Genomic DNA, 27,206 nt, shown 5'->3' with positions numbered 1-27,206 from the left:
GATGATCTTTTCTTCCCACAGAAGAGAAACTAAAACTCTTGTATTTACACCATCAAAATTCTGATTTTATGACATAGGGAGAAGCTGGATGTTTTCCATTTTTTTCCATTTTCGTAGCTGATATGTTATGTTTGAACAGTACATTTAATAAATCCTGGCATTGTAAGCTTTAGGTTAAGTTAGGAAGGAGAAGATTCTTCATAGTCTGAGAATTACTCAGTTTTTCCAATACTTGATCTCTGGTTAAAGATGGGAAAGAAGCTTAGAAAGCAAAGTATTCCAGGCCTTCTATTAATCTAGAAAAACATGTTTCTTGGCCTCACATAACACACAACCTGATGGGTGAAAAATTGCAAATTGCTGTCCAATTTTTCTGAAGTCTCCTATTAAAAACTGGAACTGTCATGCTTGGCTCAGGAGTGATGCTGGGCTAGGTTAAATTCTTTGAAAATGGAGCAAATGACATATAAAAATAAATTTCAAAATAACAGTTTATCAAAGTACTAAATCTGTGTGTTCTCTCTTTTCTTTATCGGCACTCTTGAACAAAATTGCTCCTCATCTGTTGTTTTATCCAACAATTTTCCAATTAAATTGAGTAAAAAATTAAAACTTTGTTTATCTTTGTCCTTTCAGTTTATCCATGGGCTAGTTTGGTTTGTGGGCTTATTTTTTCCAGAGGGTCAGTCCATGCAACAATGGTTTTATCTTGTATTAAAGAATCTTAGGAGTATTTGAGGGCTCTGTAGATCTTTACAGAAGATTGACTTTTCTGTCTTAATTGCATAAATTGCATCCAAGTGCCTCTGGGATATTGGCCCCCAAGGTGATCCCTTCCCTTTATGAAATTTAAGTGTTATGAATTGGACTGACTTTTCCTACTTTTGTTCCTTTGCTCATCGGGTTAGATGTTTCTTTGTTTGTTTTTTCTCCCATGCTGCCCAAAGGAAAAAATTACCTGAGAAGCCAAGTAAAAAATGAAGCAGAACTTATAAATGTTATGCTAATAGAAAAAGATGGAATAATCTAACATTGTACTAAAAGAGAAAAAACAGCCACAAATCCTTAAGCTGTGATGAGTGAAAAATATTTTTAAAAGCATGGATATCTGCCCTCTAGGAACATAATGGCAATGGAAAAAGTAAAAAAAAAAAGATAAGCCTCTGTTCTCAGTGATACTGGTTTGGGGCAAAACTGCAAATAATTCATGTATAAACAGATCAAACCAGAACTTGTTACATGGTGAAAATTCTACTAGTAAAGGAGGAAAAGCAACTACTTCTTGTCCTGTTCCCTGCGAGCAGAGCCCGACCCCCCCGGCTGCCCCCTCCTGTCAGGGACTTGTGCAGAGCCACAAGGTCCCCCCTGAGCCTCCTTTGCTCCAGCCTGAGCCCCTTTCCAGCTCCCTCAGGAACTCTCCAGCCCCTTCCCAGCTCCGTTCCCTTCCCTGGATGCGCTCCAGCCCCTCAATCTCTTTACTGAAAGATCACAGGTAGTTTGGGATCTTCCAGGAAGAAGCATGCTGTGTAAGTTGTCTCATTCGTTATCCAGAGAAACATTTCTGAAATGAGTTTTTTTCACTCGTAGCTTGTGATCGGTGGTCTGTCCTTCCTCGCCCGGGTCTCCACCATGATGTGAACAGGTTTGGGCACTCTGCTGTGCTGTACAACAGGTAAGGGCAGAGATGTTCCATATCTCTGTACATGGGCACATGGAGATCAGGAACTCTGGACGAGGGGACTCCTCCTTGTCCAGGGAGCTTTTGGCTGCCCCATCCCTGGAAGTGTCCAAAGCCAGGTTGGATGGGGTTTGGAGCAACCTGGTCTAGTGGGAGGTGTCCCTGCCAATGGCACGGGGTGGAATGAGATGGGATTTAAGGTTCCTTCCCACCCAAACCGTTCTGTCATTCTGTGAATCTCGGAAAGTTTTCAGATCTTCACTCTTGCATGTCTTCAGTATTCACCTGTTCCCATCAGCCCTTCCTCACTGGGCTAAACTGTCTCAGCTCACTTAGTTTTTCCAATAGTTTGATTTTTTTTCATTATTTTTATATATATTTCTATTTTTTATTTATGTCACAATTGTGCATTTCAATGTATTTCACATTAATTTCTTAGCTGCACTGACATTGATTTTCAAATCTGAATTTCCCTCATACTTTTTAAATTTGTCCATGTTTCACTTGACACACCTTATCCTATGGGGCTGCTCTTCCCTAGGCACGTGATGTCCAGTATTTGGGTGAAATCTTAGGTGAGATTTTGGCTGTTAAGCCTTACACACTGTATCCCTGCTTCTAGATGAACAGCTGTTACAGAATCAGCTGTTACTGAATCAGTGGAACCAAGTTTGAGAAATTCCTATCGCAGGAGTCCTAAAATAGAATGAAAATCATATTAAAAATACTTATTAATCAATCAAAACTTCTCTTTTCAGTTGTCTTGAGCCTTCTTCACGGTATTTTTAAGGGTGCATTGGCAAACACAGATGCACAGAGAATTTCTGGGTGACATTTTTGTGTAACTACTAAAATTTGACGTTTTACCTGGTGCAATTGTGATACTGTGGTTTAAAATCCCACACCTCTCCCCCTACAAAATATTATTTGTTTTGGGGGTTGTTTGGGTTTTTTTAGTTGACACAATGATTCTGTGCAGTTGTTACCAGCCATGCAAAGTGTGGTTTTCTGACAGAAGAGTAGAGACAGTGACAGCACCAAATTGTTTTGTCGTGGTTTCTGAACTCTGGTTTAATGCTATGATACCGTCTCCCCAGTTTTTAGCCTTCCTTCATGTCTTGCCACTGCAGATTATAGGAGGATCCCACATTTTTGCAGCATTTTATGTATAATCATGTTGATCAGGTGCTCCCAAAGTTTTGGCTGAAGGGGAACATTGGCTGATGACCTTGAATAGCTCTGACTCTGTGTTGAGTCTCTCTGGCTTCTCTGAAACAGTGAAATTTGACTGACCTTTTCTTTAGTGCTTCCCTTAACCAAGAGCTATTTATTTGGATTTATATATGCTGGCATGTAATAAAACACTTCCCTCAGACCTTAAATCCCATTTACCTGGAGCAGTGCTCTGTCCATGAAAACAGCTGCGAGATTTTCTCTCTTTACTTCCATGTTGTCCAGCACCATGTATGTATTTGGAGGCTTCAACAGCCTCCTCCTGAGTGACATCCTGAAGTTCACACCTGAGAGATGTGAGGCTTTTGACAACGCGACGTCCTGCCTGCAGGCAGGTCCTGGCGTCAGATGTGTGTGGGCTCCCAGCCCTCCTCGCTGCATCCCCTGGGAAAATGCAACAGTGGAGCAGCAGCAAAAGGTCTTTGAAGACTGTCCTCCCAAGCCAGGTATGTGTCACGTTCTTTCTATTGCTTTTTCTGAAGGGTGTGCAGGGTCTTTTTCCAAATTCTGTCACGTGTTAATTGTATGCCATTACAATGTCAGGTTTTAGATGGGGGGCTGTGGTTGTGCTTCCACATGTCCTGGGAGCCCTTCCTCTGACCAAATGTCATGGAGATGTGGAGAAGTTTCTATCTCCTGCTCCTGAAGCTGCTCGTTCATGAGATCTTCTTCCTACCCTGCTTCTTGGACTTACTTTTCTATCCTAAACAAGCATCACCAGCCAGGAACCAGGCCTGGACCATCATTCTGTAAATGTTTGCTCCAAGAATTGACCTTGTGAGAGCCAAGAATTTGCTGGTGAACACCACGGGGTGAGGAAAGGCATCCGGATCTGGTGGAGTTTTCCTGTACTCTTCAAAAGAGACAGCAGGAATACTGCTTTAGGAAAAGTTACGGTATCTTTTTGGTAGGGGGTTGGAGCCCGATGATCTTTAAGGTCCCTTCCAACCCAAGCCATTCTGGGGTTCTATGATTCTATTTATAGGGGCAGGCAAAATGAATGAATGTTTTAAGGTCTGATTCCTGTATTTCTCCATAGAATAATTTTAAACAGCTTTATCCTGATACATTCATTGCTCTGAATTGATTACACAACCCTTGATTCTGTAACAGATGTGCAGCCTTTAATTATTTAATAGAAACTGATGTAAGGGGACATTGCCTTGCTGGGCTCTCAATGCACCATAAATTTTCACAAAACACAGGCAATAAATAATTGGAAAGATGAAAGAAAAGTTCAGGCTTCACAGGGAAATGCTCCACTTGAAGGCCTGGTTTGCAGGAAGATGGGCCTGTGGTGGGAGATGGCCACTGTCCTGATGGAATATCCTCTGGCATCATTTCCCCGGGCATTAGCGTGTCTTAGTTCATGTGCTTCCATGTCTTGGTGCATTATTTTCTGGTGGTGTGTTTTAGGGCTCCTTGGGCACTAAAAATGATTGCTGCTGTAAATAAAAGTAATTTTCTATCAGTTCAAACACATGAAAGTACCTGATTTTAGCTGCTAACAGAAAATCTACAGGCACTGCTATTTGGTTGTATCTTTTGCTGTAAATAATCAAGTTCTTAGAGCTCTGTCAGGAAATGCCTGTTTTTGGTCATGCAGGTTTTTTTCTTTAATAGTTGTAGACAATGAAAAATGTGATCAGATTACAGACTGCTACAGCTGCACAGCCAACACAAACAGCTGTCAGTGGTGTTCTGACCAGTGTATCCCAGCACACAACAACTGCACAGAGGAACAGGTAATGGCTCTTAACACTTCCTTAGTTTGAATTTACCCCTTGGAACAGCAAATGTTCACAAATGTTTTCATCTGTCAGTGTTATGATCCCTGTTTTGTTATTCCCAGTGCATGTCTAGCTCAGAAGTGCTACATGCTTGGATTCTTTCAATTTGATCCAAGGGTTTTGCATGGTATTTTCCAATGAACTTAGGAGGATGGCTGTGGGCAGGAGAAGAGGTGGAGGTTTCACCATGGTATGATTATTCATTAATCACATTTTGGGTTTGGTATCAATAGGGTTTTCCCTAGGAAAAACAAAATAACCCTCTTGTAAAAGCTTTAGTACAGAAAACGTCAGGTGGTGTTTTGGGGGAATATCTTTGATAACCAGCCCAGTTCCATGGCTTTTGGATATCTAAATTTCTCTGTAGAGCTGAAGTGTTGTGATTATGGCTGTTATAAACCCACATGGGGTGGATATCGGAAAAAGCCTCACCTGTGCTATTTCTTTTAGGTTCCTGTTACTCTCTATGACAATTGTCCCAAGGATAATCCTGCCTATTACTGTAACAAAAAGACGAGTTGTAAAAGCTGTGCCATGGATCAAAACTGTCAGTGGGAACCTAGGAATCAGGAGTGCATCGCTTTGCCAGGTAGGTACTGGTGGCATAACCCAAATTCACCCAGTCCAAAAGTTGTTGCAGGGTGTTTTTTAAATTTTTGTTGGTTTTACCTCCAAATCTGTAATTTTTAGTGTTAAGATGGAGCAAATAATGTTGTTTAATCATTCCAGCTTTGGTATGAAACTTAATTTGTAGTAAATACAGCAAGTCTGCTGGAATATTTTTCAGTCCCAGTTGTCTGAAGAGGACTATGATCACTCATATAATTATTAGGCTGTATTTCATCTCTCCCTTTTCATTTGATAAAAGCTGTTGATAATAGGCTTCTGCAAGATATTAGGTTTAATAATGCATGCTATTTAATTTAGGAACTAAAATTGTGCAAAAGCATAATGGCACATAGTGGACAAATGAGGCAAGTAACACCTGAAGTGTTTAAGGAAAATTCTCCTATTAGAGTGTTTCCAGTAGAGCTCACAAGAGTTGGTTATTAATTCCCTTGCAGTAATTATTTTTTTTTTATCCCAATGACTGGGAGAGAAATACACGATCTCCAGTGATTAACATTTGTAGGTAATAAAGTGTAGAGAAAGAGGAGAAAAGAAAGCCCAGGATATTTTAATGGACATGGAAAGCCTTCCCCAAGAAACCGGTAGGTCTGGACATGTCCAGGTCTGGTGTTTGCTAGTTTGCAACAGCTAAAAATTGAGGAGACTTTGAAGAAGAGCAATGAGAGTGAGAAAAACATCTTTTAGTGAGATAGACAAAGAGCTTGGTCTGTTTTATTTGATGTAGAAAGGGTGATGACTTGATCATACGTGTAAAAAGCTCGTATGAAAAATTGACACTTGAGAGCTTTTCCATCTGCTAAGTCTGAATTCACACTGGAAATGCCCATCAGGGTTTTTTCTGTAAGGGAAATAATTAATCCAAAGTGTAAGGAGTTCTCCAGTAGTGGGGTTGTGCTCAAGATGAAGCAGGGAATGAAGCAGGGATTAATCCTGGAAGTTTGTGCTGTGGAGAGGATTAGCCCAACGACCCTCTCCTGCCAAAAGGTCCCCTGACAACTGTGGGTGAATAAGTGGCTTTAAGACATCAACAAAATACAAGTTTGGTTTCTTTTCCTCTTTCTCCTTCAACAGTTTTACTATTCAGTGTTGTAATAAGTGCTTTGATTACATACTGCAGGTAACTAAATGTCGATGTTGGACTTCAGCTCCCTTAAATGGATTTTCTTCTCCTCCAGTATTATTATGCATCAACATTTCTGAGCACACCTCTATGTCATACTGGTTTGGGATGGGGCTGTAGGTGTTCTTAGTGGAAGGGAATAGAATCATTAAGTCTGCAAAATACCTCCGAGATCATCATCATCAAGTTCAACCTTTGTCCCAACCTCACCATGCCCACTAAGCCACAGCACTAGGGGCCGTGTCTGCTTGTTTTCTGAACACTGCCAGGGGTGGGGACTCCACCACTCACCTGGGCAGCCCCTTCCAATGCCTGACAACCCTCTCCATGAAGAAATTTTCCTTATTACGCAACCTAAACCTTCCCTGGCCCAACCTGAGGGCATTTGCCCCTCTTCCCTGAGAGAGGAGCCTGACTCCCCCTGGCTGCCCCTTCCTGTCAGGGACTTGTGCAGAGCCACAAGGTCCCCCCTGAGTCTCCTTTGCTCCAGCCTGAGCCCCTTTCCAGCTCCCTCAGGAATTCTCCAGCCCTTTCCCAGCTCTGTTCCCCTCCCCGGACAGCTCCAGCCCCTCCAGGGCTCTCTTGGCCCAGAGCTGCCCCCAGCACTGGAGGTGCCCCAGCAGTGCCAGCACAGGGACGGGCACTGCCCTGGCCCTGCTGCCACTCCAGTGCTGGGACAGCCCAGGGGCCACTGGCCTCTTGCCCACCTGGGCTCATGTTTTTTCATGGTTCTTTCACTGCCTTGATTGTTGGGAAGGTCACCTGCATCTCTGGGTTTACTTTCTTTTCCCGCCTTGTCCCCCAGAAAATATCTGTGGAACAAACTGGCATTTGGTTGGCAACTCCTGCCTGAAGATCACCAATGCTAAGGAGAACTACGATCATGCCAAACTGTCCTGCAGGTCCAATGGTGCTTTATTGGCTTCTCTCACCACCCAGAAGAAGGTGGAATTTGTTCTGAAGGAGCTGCAGAAGATGCAGTCTTCGGTGAGTGCTTCTCTTGTATGTCCCTTGCGTAATAAAGCTGTGGCTGTGGAGGAGTCCTTGCCGGGGTATTGTGTGCTTTGTACACAATAGAAATGCCTCTTAACCAAAACCAACTGATTTTCTTTTGAAATTCAGTGTACTCTCTAGGTGCTTCTGAGCTAAAATTGTAGAGAATGTAAATGGGAAAGATAAATATAAACATACACAGTGCCTTGGAGATATCACTTTCTGTTCTGGAATCACACCCGCATTTCCTCAGTGGAATACAGGACTGCAGCAGGAACCCTCTGGTGACTTGTATACAATATTTTATAAATAAAGGTCCCTTTGGGGCACTGGAGGTGCTTAACGTAAAGTATTGAGTTATTTACTCCACTTAGAAAAGCAGCTGTTTAAAATGTCACCTTCTCATTCCACAGAGCTGCTTGGCTTATTTGGCATTATTTGTGTGTGATTTAGTAGCAGGTGCTTTTATGTTGGGCTCAGGGAGAAGTGAATTGGAATTTTTCCCTCTTCATGCATCAATGAAATAAATACATCTTTTTTCCAGTCCCTGGGAGAAGCAGGGAGATGTTCAGGGCAGGTTGTGTAGGTGGTGCTACAGCCCTGACAAAGAATGATGCTGTGCATCTTTTCTAAAATCCTGGATTAGGCTGGAAAGCTGCTGTGGCCTGATGGCACATCAGAATAACAACTCCTGGGTCCCAGAGGCCACTGTGGGAAGCATTTTCTCTAGAAAAAATGAGGCTAGAGGGAATAGGATTGCTTTTTTTCAGGGGAGAACATGCTTCAGTATGTAAGAGAAATATTCCCCTATTAAAACAAGAACATTCCTTGCCTTGATTCCCTTTGTAATTTTAAAGTGGAGTGTTTTAGAGGGGAGTCGATTTAGCCAAGGAAAGGTTAGGTGCAATTTAAGCAAGATTGTTCATTAAGTCTTTTGTAAAATGAGGAAGCCAAGCCTGGGATAGCGTAAAAATATGTGATTCTGACAGCTCCAGGTGTTTCTGGATATTCCAGTAGTTGAGTGTAGAGTAACTTAAAATTCGTAAAGGCACATGGTAACCCTTCCCTCATAGTGTTTAAATCTTTACACTGTGAAAAAAAGAATTGTTAGTTTACCGGGTTTTTTTCCACCTACAGAGTACTTTGAAAATTGAGCTGAAAGAGACTAGGAGCCTGTTTTAGTGGATATTAGTATAGAATGCTTGTAAGGTGGGAAACTGCATCCTGAGCTGATCCCAGAGTGTGGGCAGCAGGGGAGGGGGGAAATCTGCCCCTCTGCCCTGCTCAGGTGAGAGCCCACCTGCAGAGCTGCCCCAGCCCTGGGGCCAAGAGCAGAAGGACGTGGAGCTGCTGGAGAGAGCCCAGAGGAGGCCCTGGAGCTGCTCCAGGGCTGGAGCCCCTCTGCTCTGGATCAGGCTGGGAGAGCTGGGAATGTTCCCCTGGAGAAGGGAAGGAGCCAGGGAGAGCTGTGAGCCCCTTGCAGGGCCTAAAGGGGCTCCAGGAGAGCTGCAGAGGGACTGGGGCCAAGGCATGGAGGGACAGGAGGCAGGGAATGGCTTCCCAGTGCCAGAGGGCAGGGATGGATGGGAGATTGGGAAGGAATTGTTCCCTGGGAGGGTGGGCAGGCCCTGGCACAGGGTGCCCAGAGAAGCTGCATCTACCCCATCCCTGAAAGTGTCCAAGGCCAGGCTGGATGGGGCTTGGAGCCCTGGTGGATGTGCTGGGGGAGGCTCTGCTTTGCAGTTACTCCTTGTTCAAGTAAACTGTATGTAGATGTTTAGTAATAACAAGAAAATATGTTGGTGTTAGCACAATATGCTTTGTAACCCTGTTGTTGTTGGAAGCTGCAGCTCTAGGGTATAAAAGTGCATAAAATCATTTTGAAGTAGGTGATGTTTACATATTTTAACAGTAAAACAAGATGCTATTGCAATAGAGCTCAAATGCTCCTCCCCAAAATGAAAGCGTGCCAAAAAATAAATTGCTGGTAGAAATAGTTGTCTTATGGGATCTTTATATTAAGACGTTTGTGGCCAGCAACACTAACTTAGATTTGACCTGCTCCTTTATTTCTAGCCCAAAACTTTGACTCCATGGGTTGGATTGAGGAAAATCAATGTGTCATATTGGTGCTGGGAAGACATGTCTCCCTTCACCAACACCCTCGTCCAGTGGCTTCCCAATGAACCGAGTGATGCTGGATTTTGTGGATATTTAGCTGAGCCTTCCCAACAGGGACTGAAGGCAGCAACGTGTATCAACGAGGTCAACGGCACTGTGTGTGAAAGGCCAGGTAACAACAGCTGTCTGGTTGATGAGTATTTCTTAGAGAGTAAAGAGAATACAATTTTTTGCATTGCAACCCAGCTGAATCATGACTTTGCTGAAGAAAAGTAGTTCTGAACCCGTGTCTTGTGGATGTATTTCATGCAGGAACTAGAAATTTTAAAATTAGCTCAACATTTATGCTGTTAACTGTAAAATATTTGAAGTACATTATTTTAATTATTTTTTCTCAATTGGATACCTACATGTGACATTTAGGTTAATTATGGTATGGAGCAATCTCCTGTTTAAAAAAAACCAAACAAAGTAACTTTCCAATTGAATTCCTCTTTTTCCCTGCTCCTGCTATGTAGCCAGAGGAGGATTTTGTCAAAGTTTGAAATTAATTGGCCAAGACACTTTGGAGATACAAGAACTTTGAAAAAAGGAAGCTATTTGCTTTTGGGAAAAGTATTCCAGCCTTCTTGAAACTGCGTATCTTTTCAGATGGCTTGGTCTGTTAACTCTCCACTGTAGCTGATTATTTCTGAATACCAATTAGTGCCTCTTTAAGTGTTAGGGAAGTTGGTTGATCAAATAAAAATTTTAAGTACATTACACCAGTTGAAATCATTCTTTGTGGAAGTGCAGGATGTGAATCCTGAATGTGGAACATGAACTCAAAATTCTGTATGTTTTCACTTGTAGCACTTGGGTTTAAGCTTTACCTTGTTTTTTATGGTGTGAGAACAATCACTTGAAGCAAAGCTTAAAGCATTGGCTCACACTACAAACTGCTGAGTTAGTTCTGCTTTGAGTGCTCATTTATGTCTGGAACTGATCAAATCACTTAAAACATGTCCCTGTGTGCTCATGTAAAACATGGGGATTCTTCCCTATGCTTTGCTGGGGAGGGTGACTGAGGAATACATCAACAGAGCTGGAGAGAAAAAGAGACCACTCTCATAACACTGTTCCCCGGAGAAGCTGTGGCTGCCCCATCCCTGGAAGTGTCCAAGGCCAGGTTGGATGGGGCTTGGAGCAGCCTGGGATAGTGGAAGTTGGCCCTGCCCATGGCGGGGGGTGGGATGAGATGGTTTTTACGGTCCCTTCCAAGCCATGATTACTTCTGGAAGAGAACTGATTGTTGTCCTCCCCCTGCAGCCAACCACAGCGCCAAGCAGTGCCGCACGCCCTGCGCGCTGCGCTCCGCCTGCGGGGAGTGCACGAGCGGCAGCTCCGAGTGCATGTGGTGCAGCAACATGAAGCAGTGCGTGGACTCCAACGCTTACGTGGCCTCCTTCCCCTATGGGCAGTGCATGGAGTGGTACACCATGAGCAGCTGTCCACGTAAGTGACCGCTCCTGGCTCCTGGGGGTGGCTGGGCGCTTGTGTTTTGTTGGTAAAAGTCATTGAGACCCACGTGGGTTGTGCTGAAAATCCCCTGGATGAGAGGAACAAGACCAGGCTGGATGGGGTTTGGAGCAACCTGGTCTAGTGGAAGGTTTCCTGCCCGTGGCAGGGGGTGGAATGACACTGTCTGTAAGTTCTTTTCCAACCCAAACCACTTTGTGATTGCCTGATTATCAAATCCAAATTAGGGTTTACACAAGTGTTTTACTCAGAAGTATTGTCTACTTACAGACTGTAGCAGGAATTTCTACCTCATTATAAATAAATGATTTACTTTTTTGCCACTTTTAGGTAGGTGTAAGTTAAACTGCAAAAGCTTCGTGGCACTTTGGAATGCTGTGTTTTCTTTTCAAACTGGGGTAAAAGAGGCAAAAAACTTAAAACAAGCGAAGATGTAGAAATTATTTGATTTATGTTGAATTCTTTAGAAGTTGGGTGTGAGGAGGGCCATCACCAGTAGCTCAAAGTGTTACAAAATAAGAGATGAAGAAAATAAATTTAAGGAACATGAGAGTGTGAACTTCCCATATTGCCTGAGGTCAAAAGTTGGAGGAAGAATCAGGCGGGAGATGAGTAAGCTAAAATAATGGACAAAAATGTTTTTCTACTACTCTTCTTTACTTTTTAAAGGCAAATATTGTCAATTTAAACATCAAAATAGAAAGTCTGCTCATCTTGCATCACAAAGAATCCAGAAAATATTTTTCAAGATAGTCTGGGAAAAGGAATAGAAAAAGTTTTCTGTATGTAAAGAGTTTGTCACCCCTGAAATCCCATCCCATTAGAGAAAGGAGGGGCTAAAGGGTGGAATTTTATTCTTCTACTTGTATTCTATGCTTTTTGACTTAGATAAATACTTGAAATAATAGCATGTGATACTGAAATGTGGCAGGAAGAGGCTCAAAGTGACTAAACCGGCCAGTTTTTAGCCTTTGCTTCCAGGTGGCTCATTTGATCATCTGATCTATTATAAATCAATCAGAGATGCTTTCTAGAGGGAACATTAACCTCTGGTGTTAGAGGGTGGTGTGTAATGGTTTGAAAAACCTCTGTGTGTGTTGTGCTGTTTCGTAACTCACTGATTAATGAAAACTTTGTTAATAGCTATTTTAGATTCTGGAATAAATATGCTGATAGGAACGAACATGTTACTGTGAATATCAGAATAAATATTTCTAGATTTGATAAGATAAATATTTTGTTGAGGTAAAAATACAAGGTTTTCTGCGTTTTTTGTTGCCTGTGTTTGACATAGTGATTTATTCCACAATTCCATGTTTGTTTTTTTATAGCTGAGAACTGCTCAGGCTACTGCACATGTGCTCAGTGCTTGGAGCAGCCTGGCTGTGGGTGGTGCACGGATCCGAGCAACACTGGGAAGGGGAAGTGCATCGAAGGCTCTTACCGGGGTCCTGTCAAGATGCCAACCCCATCCACTCCAGGGAAACACAGCTTGGAGCCTGTCCTTAATGTCACTATGTGTCCTGTGGAGAACAGCTATAACTGGTCCTTTATTCAGTGTCCAGGTAAATGAGTGGTGTTTAATTGTCCAGCATTTTGATTAAATGCAAGGGGAGAGAGTTTTTAAGGCTATGGGGATGTCTGTCTTCCCTCCTGCTAATAGAGGGAGGAGAGGAGTATAGAATATAAGTAGGAACTACACACTTGGAGATGGAAGGAGCTGTGCAGCTGAGCTGCACAGGTTTGCTGCATGAAGACATTATTATTTATTACTTGAGAGAAATAATTACTTTCCCTACAAACCTTTAATGAGATTTTAACTTTTGTTCCTTTATTTATTTTAAGGCTGTTTGAAAGAAAGGCGGATCTTCCTTTGAAGGTTGTCTTAAGTATTAGTAATACTTAGGATGATTTTTAACTAATGTTTTTGACACAAAACCAACACTTCCCTCCCTGTTCCTTGTAAATCCACCCCACCAGCAGCTTCCAGTCCAACATGCATGTAATGTTTTGCAGTTCAGTTTTCTGTGTATTGCATTCAATTCCAGTTTTTTGATATACACCTGTCTTTGGCTCCATGTATCGCTAGCAAGAGACAAGAACCTCTCGGAAGGTGAATGCAATGGTTTCATTTATCTTCTGCACAGTGCAGACTCCTGAGCGTCTCTGTGAACTACATTTGAGCACCAATACTCATCATTTTCCTGTTCTCTTCAGCCTGTCAGTGTAACGGGCACAGCAAGTGTGTAAATGAGAGCATTTGTGAGAAGTGTGAAAACCTGACCACGGGCAAACACTGTGAGACGTGTATCTCGGGCTACTACGGGGATCCCACCAACGGGGGCACGTGTCAGCGTAAGTGCTGCCTTTGAGCTTCCTGCACTGAGCTTTTCCATGTTTTTCACTCTTTGCTCATTCCTCCGCTATCTTAACACAAATTATATCCTGATAATTCATGTTTTCTTTCCTGCAGGCAAGGCTCAATTCTTGTTTCTTCAAATCGAAGACACTCAAACTGCTGAGTGAAATTACTTTCATTGCACATAAAGATGATTTTATACCCTCCTTTCTAAACTTGGAATGACCACAGTGAAAAATGTTTGTATTTTAGTGTTTGATGATCCTGTTTTTAAAAGAAACAGTGTTGATTCGAATGTCTTGAACAAATGTCTGCTTATCTAAGTTTCACCTTCTATTCCATTTGGTTAATGTGTTGTGTGTTTATAGTTAAAATTGTCTGCTTCATAAAAGCTTGCCATGTTTCACTGAGGACTTGGCTGGATTTCAGCTGAGGATTAGGAGAACCCTGTTAAAATTGCATTCCAGTTTGTAAAGTCCTTTGGGACTCTCTGGCACAAAGAACTGTTTTCAGGTGTGCAAGATCCAGTTAGCAAACTGGGAAAGACCAATGCATTTAGTATTGAGAAATATACATGGAAGTCTTGGAGTTTTGACCTGCAACCTTGTGACATGGTTTTGAACTGCTGTGAATTTTTCAGTGTTGTGGCACTGGGGAGACCAATTGTAAACCAGAATCCAGCTGTGAGAGGTGCAGATGTGAGGGAAGGTGCTTCTTTCTCCTAAGATATTTAATCACAGCATCGTGGAATTGTTTGGGTTGGAAGGGACCTTAGAACTCATCCTGCTCCAAACCTGCTGCCATGGGCAGCGACACCTTCCACTATCCCAGCTGCTCCAAGCCCCATCCAGTATGGCCTGGAACATCTCCAGGGATGGGATAGATGCAGCTTCTCTGGGCACCCTGTGCCAGGGCCTGCCCACCCTCCCAGGGAACAATTCTGTCCCAACATCCCATCCATCCCTGCCCTCTGGCAGTAGGAAGCCATTCCCTGGCTCCTGTCCCTCCATGCCTTGGCCCCAGTCCCTCTGCAGCTCTCCTGGAGCCCCTTTAGGCCCTGCAAGGGGCTTGCAGCTCTCTCTGGCTCCTTCCCTTCTCCAGGGGAACATTCCCAGCTCTCCCAGGCTGCCTCCAGAGCAGAGGGGCTCCAGCCCTGGAGCAGCTCCGGGGCCTCCTCTGGGCTCTCTCCAGCAGCTCCACGTCCTTCTGCTCTTGGCCCCAGGGCTGGGGCAGCTCTGCAGGTGGGCTCTCACCTGAGCAGGGCAGAGGGGCAGATTTCCCCCCTCCCCTGCTGCTCACACTGGGGGATTAGCCCAAGGCATAGGGGGTTTCTGGGCTGGGGCACGTCCAGCTCTCATCCACCAGCACCCCTAAGTCCTACTCCACAGGGGTGCTCTCCAGCCATTCCCCACCCATCCTGTGTTTGTGCTCTGGCTTGCATCAACCCAGGTACAGGACCTTGCACTTTGCCTTGTTGAAATTCATGAGGTTCACACAGTCCCATGTCTCCAGTCTGTCCAGGTCCCTCTTGATGCCATCCAGGTACCGTTGGATGCTGTCTAGGTCCCTCTGGATGTCCCCCCTTCCCTCTAGCATGCTGACCATACCAGTTTGTTGTCACCAGCAAACTTGCTGTGGATTCCTCAATCCCACTGCCCCTGTCACCAACAGAGATGTTAAACAGCCCTGGTCCCAGTGGATTATATAATGGAGTATAGTGAGGTGGAATGAGACAATTAGATACAGTGGTGGAAGAGGTAGAATAAAAATAACATTGCTCAGAGTAGCGTCAGTACTTCTGTGAAATGAGTGTGGGTGGTTTGTGGCCATCTTGGAAGATCAAAGCGGAGGTGATTAGTGAGCGGACATTGAAGACTTTTTGTTGCTTCTTCCAAGTGTGGAGACAATCCAGTAGAAAATACTTGAATATCCATTTAGTGCGTTTACTGGAAGTAGTGCTGACCTTTTGGATGAAGATGAGAGTCAGTAGCTGGAGCATGGAGTCCTGTTTCCTCAGGCAGGAGGAAGGTGGTGATGGTTGAGGCTATGAAGAACTTCCCAATGGACAGATTTGAGGAAGGGGGTGAAAAACTCACAGGGATACAGCTGCCTCCCTTAGAGAAAAGGGATATGGAATTCCAACAGACAGCACAGGTACAAAAGAGAAGGTGCATCCCTGACACTTGATTTCACAACATTATCTGCCAGATTAAATACTGCTGATACTCATAAACTCATTTTGGGTGAAGATACTTTGAAATGCAGTAATGAATAAATTGAGGCTGAGTTGCCTGAGAAAATACAGAATTCTACCCTGAGCTTTCAGGTTTAATCATTGGATCACAATGTGCCTGTTGGTAGGTGTCGCTTTTCTATGTGTCTGCAAATGGAGAGTAAGTTCCTTTGGACTCTTGTGCATAAGGATTGTCCCAAAATAGTTTGTTGTTAGATAATGAATGACAGACTGAAATCATCCAGATGCCTGAAAAAGAAATTAGAAAATGTGTTGAGAGGTTGTGGAACAGCATTCATTCCTTATCTGATGGAACCAGAAGCTCATGTCAGAAGTGCTTTGCTCTCAAGTGCTTTGGGTCCAGGTTTTTAATTTGCTGTGATTTAACACTATTTACTGGGAAGGGGGAAAGAATGAGGGAAGCAGGAACCTGGGCAGAAAGACTGAGATGGATTGGGAAAGGGAAAGCAAGAGCAAATCACCCTATCTGATGCAGCCAGGCTGACTGCTGCCCATTAGTTATTTTTGCTTGGTGAAAACCTTTCCAGAGGGGAATTCTTCAGATAAGGATTGGCTGACAGGCAGCAGAGCCAGCTCCTGTTTTCTCCCTTCTCTGAGCCATGGTCCCTCCATCCTTTCCCGTTAATAATGTGCTGATTTCACTCTTTTTGTGCATTTGTGAGCAATACTTTGTGCTGCTCTGTTTTTAGAGCCCACAGTCACAGCCATGCTGGAGACGGTTGTTGTACACTCCAGCCTGACACACAAACATCTGTGTGTTTGCACACTCATTGCCTAGTGTGAGTCATGGGATCATGGAATGGTTGGGTTGGAAGGGTTCCAATAGGCCATCCTATTCCACCCGTGCCATGGGCAGGGAAACCTTCCACTATCCCAGGCTGCTCTAAGCCCTGTCCAGCCTGGCCTTGGGCACTGCCAGGGTTCCAGGGGCAGCCACAGCTGCTCTGGGCACCCTGTGCCAGGGCCTGCCCACCCTCACAGGGAGGAATTTCTTCCCCATATCCCATCTAACCCTGCTCTCTTTTATTTCAATGCCTTCACTCCTACATAGCCCTGTAAAAAGTCCCAACACAAGGTTATATTACTTGTATTGAAAATATTTTGTCAAACTGCAGTTATTTCCCTGAAAAAATTGTTTGCATCACATCATGCACCCTGGTGTTGGCAGAGCTAGGCAGATAATAACTAAATGGCAGGTAAATCACTCCTCAGAGGTTGCTTTTAGGAAGTGTCTAAGTAGAGGAGTATTAATCAGGAAGGGCAGGAAATACAGCACATCAAATGTAAAAATAGCTGCAAGGTGCTTTCTCTGCCTTCAGGATTTTTCTGAATTTTCTGATTAAAGTTTCCCATGAAAATATGCTGGTGGGAGATAAGGAAGTTATTTGCAAGCGAAGGAAAGGCACTATTATGCCTGAAATCAGATTGCAGCTGTGGCAGTGCTTCCGAACACATCCATGCAGCCTTTGCTGGTGGCCCATGAGTTGCTGGTGCCACGGGCCTGCCTGTTTCCGTCTTCCAGGGCTCAGGGGGCCCTGCAGGGCAGCTAAAGCACGTGGCATGGAAGAATAGTGTTGGGCAGGTGGGTGACGGTGTTGCCATTGGGAAGCTGGACCCTCACAAATGTAGAAAGAGGAGTAATGATCCCCATGCCCATCTCCGAATGAGTCCATGACCCATGGTTTGTGAAGAAGGTGGAAGAAGGCTCACTGGAAGGTGGTTCATCATCAGGCTGTTACCATGATTCACAGTCAAAAAGCCTTTTCCAGTGGTTTTGGGTTTCTGCTCCATAATCCAACTCTGGCGGGAAATTGTCATTTGTAGGCTCCAGTGAGGTTGTCAGGAACATTCTATCAATAGTTTGTTTCCAAAGTTTAAAGTTCTCTGAAAAGCAATGAGAAAATGTCTCTTTGTGCATATTCCAGTTCTTTAGTAAATGATCTCCAGTTACAGGCTTGTAGGAAAGTGGATAAATGAATAAATTCTGTTGTTTTAAATGGGAATATTTGAGTGTTCAGTCTTCTTGATATGCATGTGGCTGAAGAGCAGAGAGGAAAGAAAAATTAATGTTATTGCTCAAGATGCTGCAATCTGCCTCTAAACAACTTGAGGTTTAAAAATCAGGAGATTTCATGTGTGTTCATCTTGAATATTGATCCAGCTTCACTTTGCTTCCCTTGTGCAAAGTGTAAGAAAAGAAGACATTCTCAATAGTACTAAGACTTATTTTTCTTTAAGTGGCTCTAATGAAAAGTGTGTTTCCTTCACAGAATACAATTATTTTGTTGAATTTTCATTCTGTCTCGTTGTTCCCACAATAGGCCTTTTAGCTTCTTCCTCTTATGTCTGTGTTGCTGCTTGGAAACCTTTCCCTTGCATCTGAGAAGCACAATTAAGTGTTGCTGATACAGTATAGCTTCCATTATGTGCCAGCAGAAAGAAGATATCAAAAGGATTCCTATAATAAGGTCCAAGGCTGGCAGAGATATTCAGGACTGGGGACTTCATGTCTAAGAATCTGCTGGTACATTGATTGGCATGACTGCTTAGTGAGGAGGAATATGTCTTCTTAGCAGGGAGGCTCCGGCCTTCAAAGCGCCTTGTTCCCAGCAAGCTCAGGGACCGAAAACGAGATCTTCGCTTTGTGTAGTTTTTTCCTTACATTGTACACTCTGCTATGTGCAGCTCCAGATGGATGCACCTTCATTGGCAGAACAACTACTAAAAGGCACCTGCATACTAGGAGAAATTGTTAAATCTGTTCTTCCAGTGATAGTGAGCGAGATATCAAAGTCAACTGGTTGTGTAGGCTTTGTTCTTATTTGTTGATTTGGTTTGGGTTTTTTTTTTCATGTTTCTCTTCTACATCTTTATGAATAAAGGTCTCAAAGTGTGTCAATATGAGCATTTAGTTTAAATCAGGAGCATTTTTGTGAAGAAAATCTACTGTATGTCCCCACCGTGCTACCTTGGATTGGATCTTGAACAGACTCAGGTGTATGAGGTGGTCTGTTTTGGGCATGTGCCAAACCTGAAGTTGTTCAGGGCTGTGCAGGTTTGCTTCAACCACAACTCGATGACATTCAGTGCAAAATTATCCTAAAATATATTGGGGAATGCGCCCCAAACTAGTTCCAGCATGGACGTAATCATCTTAGCACCATTTGTTTTCTGCTGATGCTGTTGATAATGACATTATTTCCTCAGTAGGACTGATGAGACATTATTTTTCCCAAGGCCTATTTATTTATTATTTATTTCTAGGAAAAACCCTTGAAGTCCCACAGGCTTTGTTTTATTTTCCAAACTCTTTTCTCAAGAGTTTTGAGTTTGGCTGAAATGTGTTAGCAAGCCCAAAATTATTCCAAATACTATCTTTTCCTTCCTAGTTATGATATCAGCCCTGCTGTCTAACAACAGCAGAGGAAGTTAAATAAATTTTTGAGGCGAAAAAGCACAGTCTGATGATGATTTCCTAGAAAACATCAGTCCTGGGTAGCTTGTGCTTGCTCGGTTTTGATGCAAGGGTCTATTTTCATCTGCCTTCTGTAGCTCAAAGAAAGCAAAGAGCACCAAATGGGTTTTTATCTGCACAGTAATTGTTGATGTATCTCAGTTTGACAGCTAAAGGACTTAATTGCTATTGAATTTGTTTCTCTTCTTCATTCAACGTTGCATCTTCTCCCCTCTCTTCTCAACAGCTTGCAAGTGCAATGGCCATGCGTCCGTCTGCAACACAAACACAGGGAAATGTTTCTGCACAACCAAGGGAATCAAAGGAGATGAGTGTCAACTGTGAGTTCATTTCGCTTTGTTATTTGAAATCAAAAAGTTGTGCACATACCACCTTGGACACCCCCCCATTTTTTAATGGTTGTGTTTATGATGCCTCTGCTCATTTCTTCCTCCTGACAGTTGAGTGACTGCACCGAGGGTGCAGCCAGCCGTGCTTCCCCTGGGGAATATCATGAACAGAACGATTTCCTGAAGACTTCCAGTTTTAAAAACAATTCAACTGGGAATGTCACGCAGAGGGGATGGGTGAAAAAATCCCCATCTCCCAAACTATACATAAAATCACAGAATGGTTTGGGTTGGAAGGGACCTTAGGGATCATCCCGTTCCACCCCTGCCATGGGCAGGGACCCCATCTACTGTCCCAGGCTGCTCCAAGTCCCACCCAGCCTGGCCTTGAACACTTCCAGGGATCCAGAGGCAGCCACAGCTGCTCTGGGCACCCTGTGCCAGGGCCTGCCCACCCTCACAGCCAGGAATTCCTTCCCAGTATCCCATCCATCCCTGCCCTCTGGCAGTAGGAAGCCATTCCCTGGCTCCTGTCCCTCCATGCCTTGGCCCCAGTCCCTCTGCAGCTCTCCTGGAGCCCCTTTAGGCCCTGCAAGGGGCTCGCAGCTCTCCCTGGCTCCTTCCCTTCTCCAGGGGAACATTCCCAGCTCTCCCAGGCTGCCTCCAGAGCAGAGGGGCTCCAGCCCTGGAGCAGCTCCGGGGCCTCCTCTGGGCTCTCTCCACTTCACTTTTTCCCTCAAGAGTTTCTTTTTAATTGGTAGATTTTACTGTCCGTGCTCTCTGATGCTGTGGGAGTGTAAATATATCCGAAATGAGCCTTTGACATTCAAGCAGTTTAATGGAGCAGTTTTAGAGCAACAAATTTGCTGGAGGTTTCTCTGTAACATAACAGAAATGCTTTTAGCGTAATGTTAGTGGAAATAATTTAATTCCAAATAATTTCACTGCCAGGTTTATTTTTAAAGCATTGCTCACATGAATAAACGTTTATAGGATAGAAGCTGGAATGGCCATAAATGACTTAAGCTAATCCAGTTCCATGCATTGTGAAGAGCTAATAAATACCTTCCAAGTGGATGCAAACGTTAATATCCAGAATTTTATATTTCATTTTTACTGCATGTGAGTTGGACTTGCAGGGAACATGGAATTTCTTCATCAACCCAGTCTAGCTCAGACATTCATCTTTAATTGTATACTGTTATCAGCACAGGTTGTATTTACTGGTATTTAGTGGCTGGGAATACACAAAACTGCAAAAAAAATCCATTTATTAAAAAATATGTATTCTTTTTAGGTGTGAAGTGGAAAACAGATATCAGGGAAATCCACTTAAAGGAACGTGTTACTGTGAGTACCCTTGGGATTTTGTTTGGAGATAAAAAATGTGCTTGAAGTTTAAAATACCTTACTTAAAACTTGTTTTAGTTGCCTCAACCTGTGTTTAAAATATGGGGGATTAAGGAAAGGACAAAAAAAATAGCTTAAAAACCTTCACTTTTCTCAAATGCATTGTTTAAAGAGAGTGAAAATGCTTTTCTTGATAAGGTCTCTGTGATGATTGGATCTTTTGAACACTATTTTGAATGTTTTTCATATGACTGAGATGAAATCTGGTCTTTTGGAGAGCCCTCTAAACTATATTCCTAGTAGGTAAAAAACAAAGAATGTCTAGAATTTGTATAAATGCAAAATACTGTTTATTTTAAATTCTGGTCCATGTTAGAATGGATTACAAAATTGCCACGTTTCCTCTGAAATGAACAGTTGGATTCCCATGCAGTTCCAGAAGATCCTTTGCCAAGATTCAGATTACCTAATGGAAACTTTCCAGCTTCTATTTGCAAATATTAGCAATCAGCAGCCTGGCAGGCGTGGAGAGATAGAATCTTAAATTACATAAAGTCTCCAATAGTGGTTTTGTCCAGCACAGAAATGATCAACTGGCTGATTTTGTCATATTTGAATTCTGCTTGTGTGGCCAAACAAGGGCACTGCTGGCTTCTCATGACAATCTCTGTGTAAGAATGACCAAATTCCTTGCTGAAATGGCAGGGATGGTTAAATGGGCAAAAAGTGGGGAAAGGCAAAACTTACCAACTCTTACAGGAAGAAGCTTGTGCTGTCCAGATCCAGTCTTGCTTGGTTCTATTCCTTGAATATTTCTTTGTGCTGTGCATTATCCCCTTCCAAGTGGGAATTACACAGCTATTGAATTTTTCTGCTATTTCCTTAGATCACAGAGGTATTGCAGGCTGGAAAAGTGAATCTTTTGGCATGTTTTTTACAATGTATAGGTAGGATATTGATTCAGATCAAGGCTGGAGGCTGTTGCCTGGCAAGTATAAGCCACCTCTCTTCCCCCTCTAGGCTCAACTCCCAGAGTTTTTTGTTCCTTAAGTGGGATCATATGTAGGTTGGAGTCATTTGTAGCAGTGTCATGACAGTGTCATGTCCTGGTTGTCCAAGAAACCCTTCAGTGAGACCGTGCCTTCCTTTACAGAAGTTTCTTTATTCCAGGAGGTGGGATAACTGTCTCCCTGCATTCCTTACAGATACTCTTCTCATCGACTATCAGTTCACCTTCAGCCTTTCCCAGGAGGACGATCGCTATTACACAGCAATCAATTTTGTAGCAACACCTGAAGAGGTAAATTTTCTATTTCCCCCTTTAACTTTGTCCTTTGTCTTCTCTTAGCCCTGGAGGCGATGAATTGTTACAGTTCTGTGGGTCTCCAGGTGTAGTCTTGTGGTGTGGAAGGTGTGTCCAGCTCCCTGGAACAGCCAGAGCTTTCTGACCTTGGCTTGGCTGTGCAGTCCCAAATCATCACAGTACAATTTCGTAAGGAGCCACAGCTGATTCTTTCCAGTTGATTGAACAACCTCTGAGCCATTCCAGTTTTTTTAAATCACAGAACAGTTTGGGTTGGAAGGGACCTTAAAGATCATCCTGCTCCAAACCCTCTACCAGGTCCTCTGCAGGGATACCTCCCACTGTCCCAGGCTGCTCCAAGCCCCAATGTCCAGCCTGGCCTTGGACACTGCCAGGGATCCAGGGGCAGCCCCAGTTTCTCTGGGCACCCTGTGCCAGGGCCTGCCCACCCTCATATTTATTCCCAGTATCCCATCTCTCCCTGCCCTCTGGCAGTGTGAAGCCATTCCCTGTGTCCTGGCACTCCAGGCCCTTGTCCAAAGTCCTTCTCCAGCTCTCTTGGGGCCCCTTTAGGCACTTCTTAGGCACTTCTCTTCTGCAGGCTGAACAATCCCATCTCTCTCAGCCTGTCTCCAGAGCAGAGACAATTTGCTTGTTTTCACCCCATATCTTGTGTCTCAGTTCTTCCTGTGATATTCTATATGCGTGACTTTCTTATTCTTTGTTAGGTTTTCCTTGAGGAGGAGAATGCTTCTTTCAGAAAATGTAGTATAAAGTTTTTAGCTTGATGTATTTTCTTTATGTAAGTAACAAATTTCAGGATAATTTTTTGTAGTGAAGATTTCCTAGGAAACAGTACAGTAAAATTGCTTATCCTAAAAATGGGGTTTCCTCTTTGTTTTCTTCCTTTAGCAAAACAGAGACCTGGACATGTTCATCAATGCATCTAAAAACTTCAACCTCAACATTACTTGGTCCACAAGTTTTGCAGGTGAATTGAGGATGATCTAAGTAACTTGAGAGCTTCTGTATCAGTTTCTGACAAATGCAAATTTAACTGGGAAAACTTGGGGGGTTTTTAACCTATGTACTTTTTGTGTAGTGTTCTTAAATAGTCAGCCTGAGGGAGGAGGTAAAATGTTTAAAAAACCTATGTTTTCAACTTTAATAGTGTATTTTGTAAACATTAAAAGTGCAAATTTTATTTTTAACAATGCAACATCTTGGCACACATTGATTTTGATAATGCAGTGCATCTTGAAATAGTTGGTTTTGAATGAATAGTTAATTTTTTAACATTAGAATTTAGGTTGGTTTGCCCTTTTGTTTGTTTTCTTAAATACACATTGAAACATCTTTTCTTGCTACTCCTTACAACAGCTGGCACGCAGGCTGGGGAGGAAATTCCAGTTGTTTCCAGAACCAATATAAAAGAATACAAGGACAGTTTCTCCAATGAGAAATTTGATTTCCGCAACAACCCGAACATCACATTCTTTGTTTACGTCAGCAATTTCACCTGGCCCATAAAAATACAGGTAAGAGCTGCTAATATATGTAAAATTATTTAAAGGTGCTTTTTTTGTTTCTCTCAAGAACTGTGGCAGTTTGCTGTGCTTGGAGTTTCCAAGCTGAACCAGCCTTGGTGTAATCCCACAGCAGACAGAGTTTGATGTTCCTGGATAAGAGGAAGGTGTGAGGCATCTTCTGATGTTGGCCTCAGCCCAGTGGATCTGAAGATGTGCTGTGAAATAAAGTGACACACTTATTAACAGGGCTGTGTTTCACGAGGTGTGTGACTTCAGATTGATGATATTGATGTTGTAGAAAAAGACTGATAAAGCTAAAGACGAAGCCTGGAAAGAGCAGACAGAGGAAATACTTTAGTGGCGCTTCAGTGTCTGGTTCTCAAAAGGCACAGCTCGAGGACCATCCCTTTTCTACTGCTGCTGCCTAAGGCTGGTGGCATGTGCAGGACAAGAGGGACAAGCTCATTCTTTCACTTCATTCAGTATAGTTGGTTGACAGGCAGTGCTGTGGCGATGAAGCTGGTGCAGGAGAAGCAGTGGATGAAGCTTGGTGGTCATAAAATCAGACAGAATCATTCTGTGATGGCAGTCACAGCGACTCTGCGGCTGCTGAGGCAGCTCACAATTCACAGGAGCCTCGGCCTCCTTCTTGCAGTGGGGTCGTCAAGTATCAACCCCCTGTGTGCTCAGAGTGATGTGGGTGTTCTTTGAAGGACAAAATCCTTTGAGGTCTGGAACAGAGATCATGGAATGCTTTGCGTTGGAACAGACTGTAAAGATCATCTTGTTGCACCCGCTGCCATGGGCAGGGACAGCTTTCACTGGCTCAGGTTGCACCAAGCCCTGTCCAGCCTGGCCTTGGACACTTCCAGGGATCCAGGGGCAGCCACAGCTGCTCTGGCAATTCCAGCCCAGCCCCTCCCCACCCTCCCAGCCAGCAATTCCTTCCCAACATCCCAGCCCAAGCTCCCCTTTCCCAGTGGGAAGCCATTCCCTGGCTCCTGTCCCTCCAGGCCTTGGCCCCAGTCCCTCTGCAGCTCTCCTGGAGCCCCTTTAGGCCCTGCAAGGGGCTCACAGCTCTCCCTGGCTCCTTCCCTTCTCCAGGGGAACATTCCCAGCTCTCCCAGCCTGATCCAGAGCAGAGGGGCTCCAGCCCTGGAGCAGCTCCAGGGCCTCCTCAGGACTTTCTGAGGACATGAATGTATCAGTCGTTCTGTTCAAATGCCATCCTTGAACTAACTTCTGCCCTCTTAACTCTTGAAATATTCTTCACCATCTTTATCTCACCCAAGAATTCCCATTATATTGATATCCATAATGAAACTTGGATTAGCTCTGTTCTGTTGCCTAGGTCTATATAATAAATTATTTTTCCAAACGGAAGATAGTGAACTGGTATGGCACAGGTTACTGTTGTCAGCTCCACTGCTTGTTCATTTCAGTTTTTCATTTACTAATTAAGTTCTTTCATTCAACTTGTCTTGAAACTTTGCTTTCTCTAGAGGTCTTGGGAGGGGGAATATTTAGATTCTCCCTTCTTCCCTAAGTACAAGTTCTAAATGTTCCATGCGCAGCCATGCTCAGATGGTAAACTGCTTTAACAGCTTTATTCCAGAGGATACTATTTCATGAACCATTTCTTTTGGAGTTGGGATGCGTGTTGTGTGCTTTCCCTGGCTCTGAATGCATCAAAACACTTGAGTTCTGTCTCTACCTTTGCTGTGTATCTCCTGTAACTTCATTCCCATTAAACACTGCCTTGCACCCATGTTCAGTGTCCTTGTCCCTAATGAAAACTATTCATACCTCTTCTTACAGCATCCCCTCTTCCCTTCCCCTCCTGGTTTTCTTTACTTGTATGCTTTGTTTTCATTTGCTGAGCTCTGGCACAGCTTGACTTCTGGCAGTTCTTATTTGATCTCTCTACTTCTTGCTGGCTTTAAAGACGTTGCTAATGAATCCTTTCCTCTCCTTAATATGAAGTCTCTTTAATTGATCCTCATGTTCCTTTTGAGGTTAGCTCTGAGGATGCAGCTTTCAAATAGTTTTGCATCTTTGACCTGAGAGAAATATTTAGATGGCAGCTTTCCCATTCCTGATCTCCTTAGTCCACTTGATTTTACTGTTTGATTTCATTTCTCATAGTTAAAGAGTGAACTTTGATTCTCTTACAACACTTAACCTCTCTTTATCCTTAATTTAATGTGAATGTGCTTGTATGCACTCAATCCAAGTTAATGTTTTATCACCAGCTCTTCTTAATGCCTTTATTACTTGCCAAAACAAAGTCTAAAATAGCATCAGCTCTTTTTTGTTGAGACACACTTTCTGTGAAAAAGTCTGGCAGCAACCAGGAATCTGTGGTCCATAGTATTTCTATTAGTTTCCTCTTCAGTGCATAGCTAAAAACCAGGACTGACTGTGTCCTTTCAGGTCTTGTGCAATCTGCTGTGATGGATTGAGCTTCCCTTAGTTGCAGTCTGTGTTCCTACCTGTCCATTCCATACCCCAATTTTTTTCATTTTTGTGAAGTTGTGGCTCTTTGTAGTTTGTGTTCAATATGATAAAATAGAAGCTAAATCATGGTACAGGTTTTTGGGACAAAGATTTTTTGGACAAATACCTAGAGAAGCTGTGGCAGCTCCATCCCTGGAAGTGTTCAAGGCCGGTTGGGCAGGGCTTGGAGCACCCTGGGATAGTGGAAGGTGTCCCTGCCCATGTCAGGGGGATGGATTGAGATGAGCTTTAAGATCTCTTCCAACCCACCTCATTCTCTGATTCTGTGATTTTAAGACTTCCTAGCTCAAGTCAGTCCTTGACTCATCCCATGCTACATTCTTCTCAGGAATAGTTTTTATTTAGACCTTTCCCTCTCTGATTTATTTTTCCGAGGGGTTCATCCCTGATTTCACTGCAGAAAAGTTCCTGTGCTGTTGGGATCAGTCCTTCAGGGCAGACTGGCTTGTTAATTAAAACTCCATGTTGCAGTATGTGCAGGATGCAAACTGTTCTCTTATCTCCTAGCTTGTCTCCCACAGTATTCCTCATTGCAGGTACGCTATTAAACTGTCACACAGCTACAGAACATGTTTCAATTTCCCTTTGGAAATTACACTGATTTTAATAGAGTATGTCAAAGTCAGGAAAATTCTGCTCCTGCCAAGCTGCTGGAAATTATTCTGTCCTCATGTGTGTGCATCACCTGGCAGCTCACGCGTGTGTTTGGGCTGTTCCTGGGCAGTGCAGCATGTCCAAGTCATATTTTTGGGGGTTTTTCTTTGTTTGAATATCTTAGTAAACTGTCCTTGTGCATACACTCACTTGTCCTGGCTTATTTTCAATTTCAATACAACAGATGTATTTAAACATGAGTGTTTATACAAAATCTTGCAACAGAAAACTTCAGAAATGTAGTTTTTACTGCAAAGCAATTCTGTAATCCACTTTTTCTTTAAGTATTACAAACTTTATCTTGAAGTCCTTGATTGAAATCTGTCTCTTACTCACTCTCCTTGCCTGTTAAA

At 43.4% G+C, this 27,206-nt stretch overlaps 1 protein-coding gene across 3 annotated transcripts in view; it reads left to right on the top strand.

Moving 5' to 3' along the window:
• ATRN (attractin) overlaps positions 1 to 27,206 on the top strand; it is a 153,847-nt gene that overhangs the window by 65,437 nt on the left and 61,204 nt on the right. For all 3 annotated transcript variants that reach the window (XM_042021968.1, XM_042021969.1, XM_042021970.1), the window contains 14 exons: positions 1,588 to 1,672; positions 3,137 to 3,357; positions 4,535 to 4,656; positions 5,152 to 5,290; positions 7,257 to 7,438; positions 9,521 to 9,737; positions 10,874 to 11,059; positions 12,415 to 12,648; positions 13,301 to 13,438; positions 19,398 to 19,491; positions 20,798 to 20,850; positions 22,056 to 22,150; positions 23,066 to 23,144; positions 23,534 to 23,691. In XM_042021968.1, the coding sequence (XP_041877902.1) occupies positions 1,588 to 1,672; positions 3,137 to 3,357; positions 4,535 to 4,656; positions 5,152 to 5,290; positions 7,257 to 7,438; positions 9,521 to 9,737; positions 10,874 to 11,059; positions 12,415 to 12,648; positions 13,301 to 13,438; positions 19,398 to 19,491; positions 20,798 to 20,850; positions 22,056 to 22,150; positions 23,066 to 23,144; positions 23,534 to 23,691 (2,003 nt within the window). The remainder of the gene's footprint in view (positions 1 to 1,587; positions 1,673 to 3,136; positions 3,358 to 4,534; positions 4,657 to 5,151; positions 5,291 to 7,256; positions 7,439 to 9,520; positions 9,738 to 10,873; positions 11,060 to 12,414; positions 12,649 to 13,300; positions 13,439 to 19,397; positions 19,492 to 20,797; positions 20,851 to 22,055; positions 22,151 to 23,065; positions 23,145 to 23,533; positions 23,692 to 27,206) is intronic.

The sequence above is a fragment of the Corvus kubaryi genome, unplaced genomic scaffold, assembly GCF_017639235.1.
Source record: "Corvus kubaryi isolate FWS band 111438036 unplaced genomic scaffold, C.kubaryi_AGA036_p1.0 37182, whole genome shotgun sequence".
NCBI lineage: Eukaryota > Metazoa > Chordata > Aves > Passeriformes > Corvidae > Corvus > Corvus kubaryi.
This window is presented reverse-complemented; position numbering and strand designations above follow the sequence as displayed.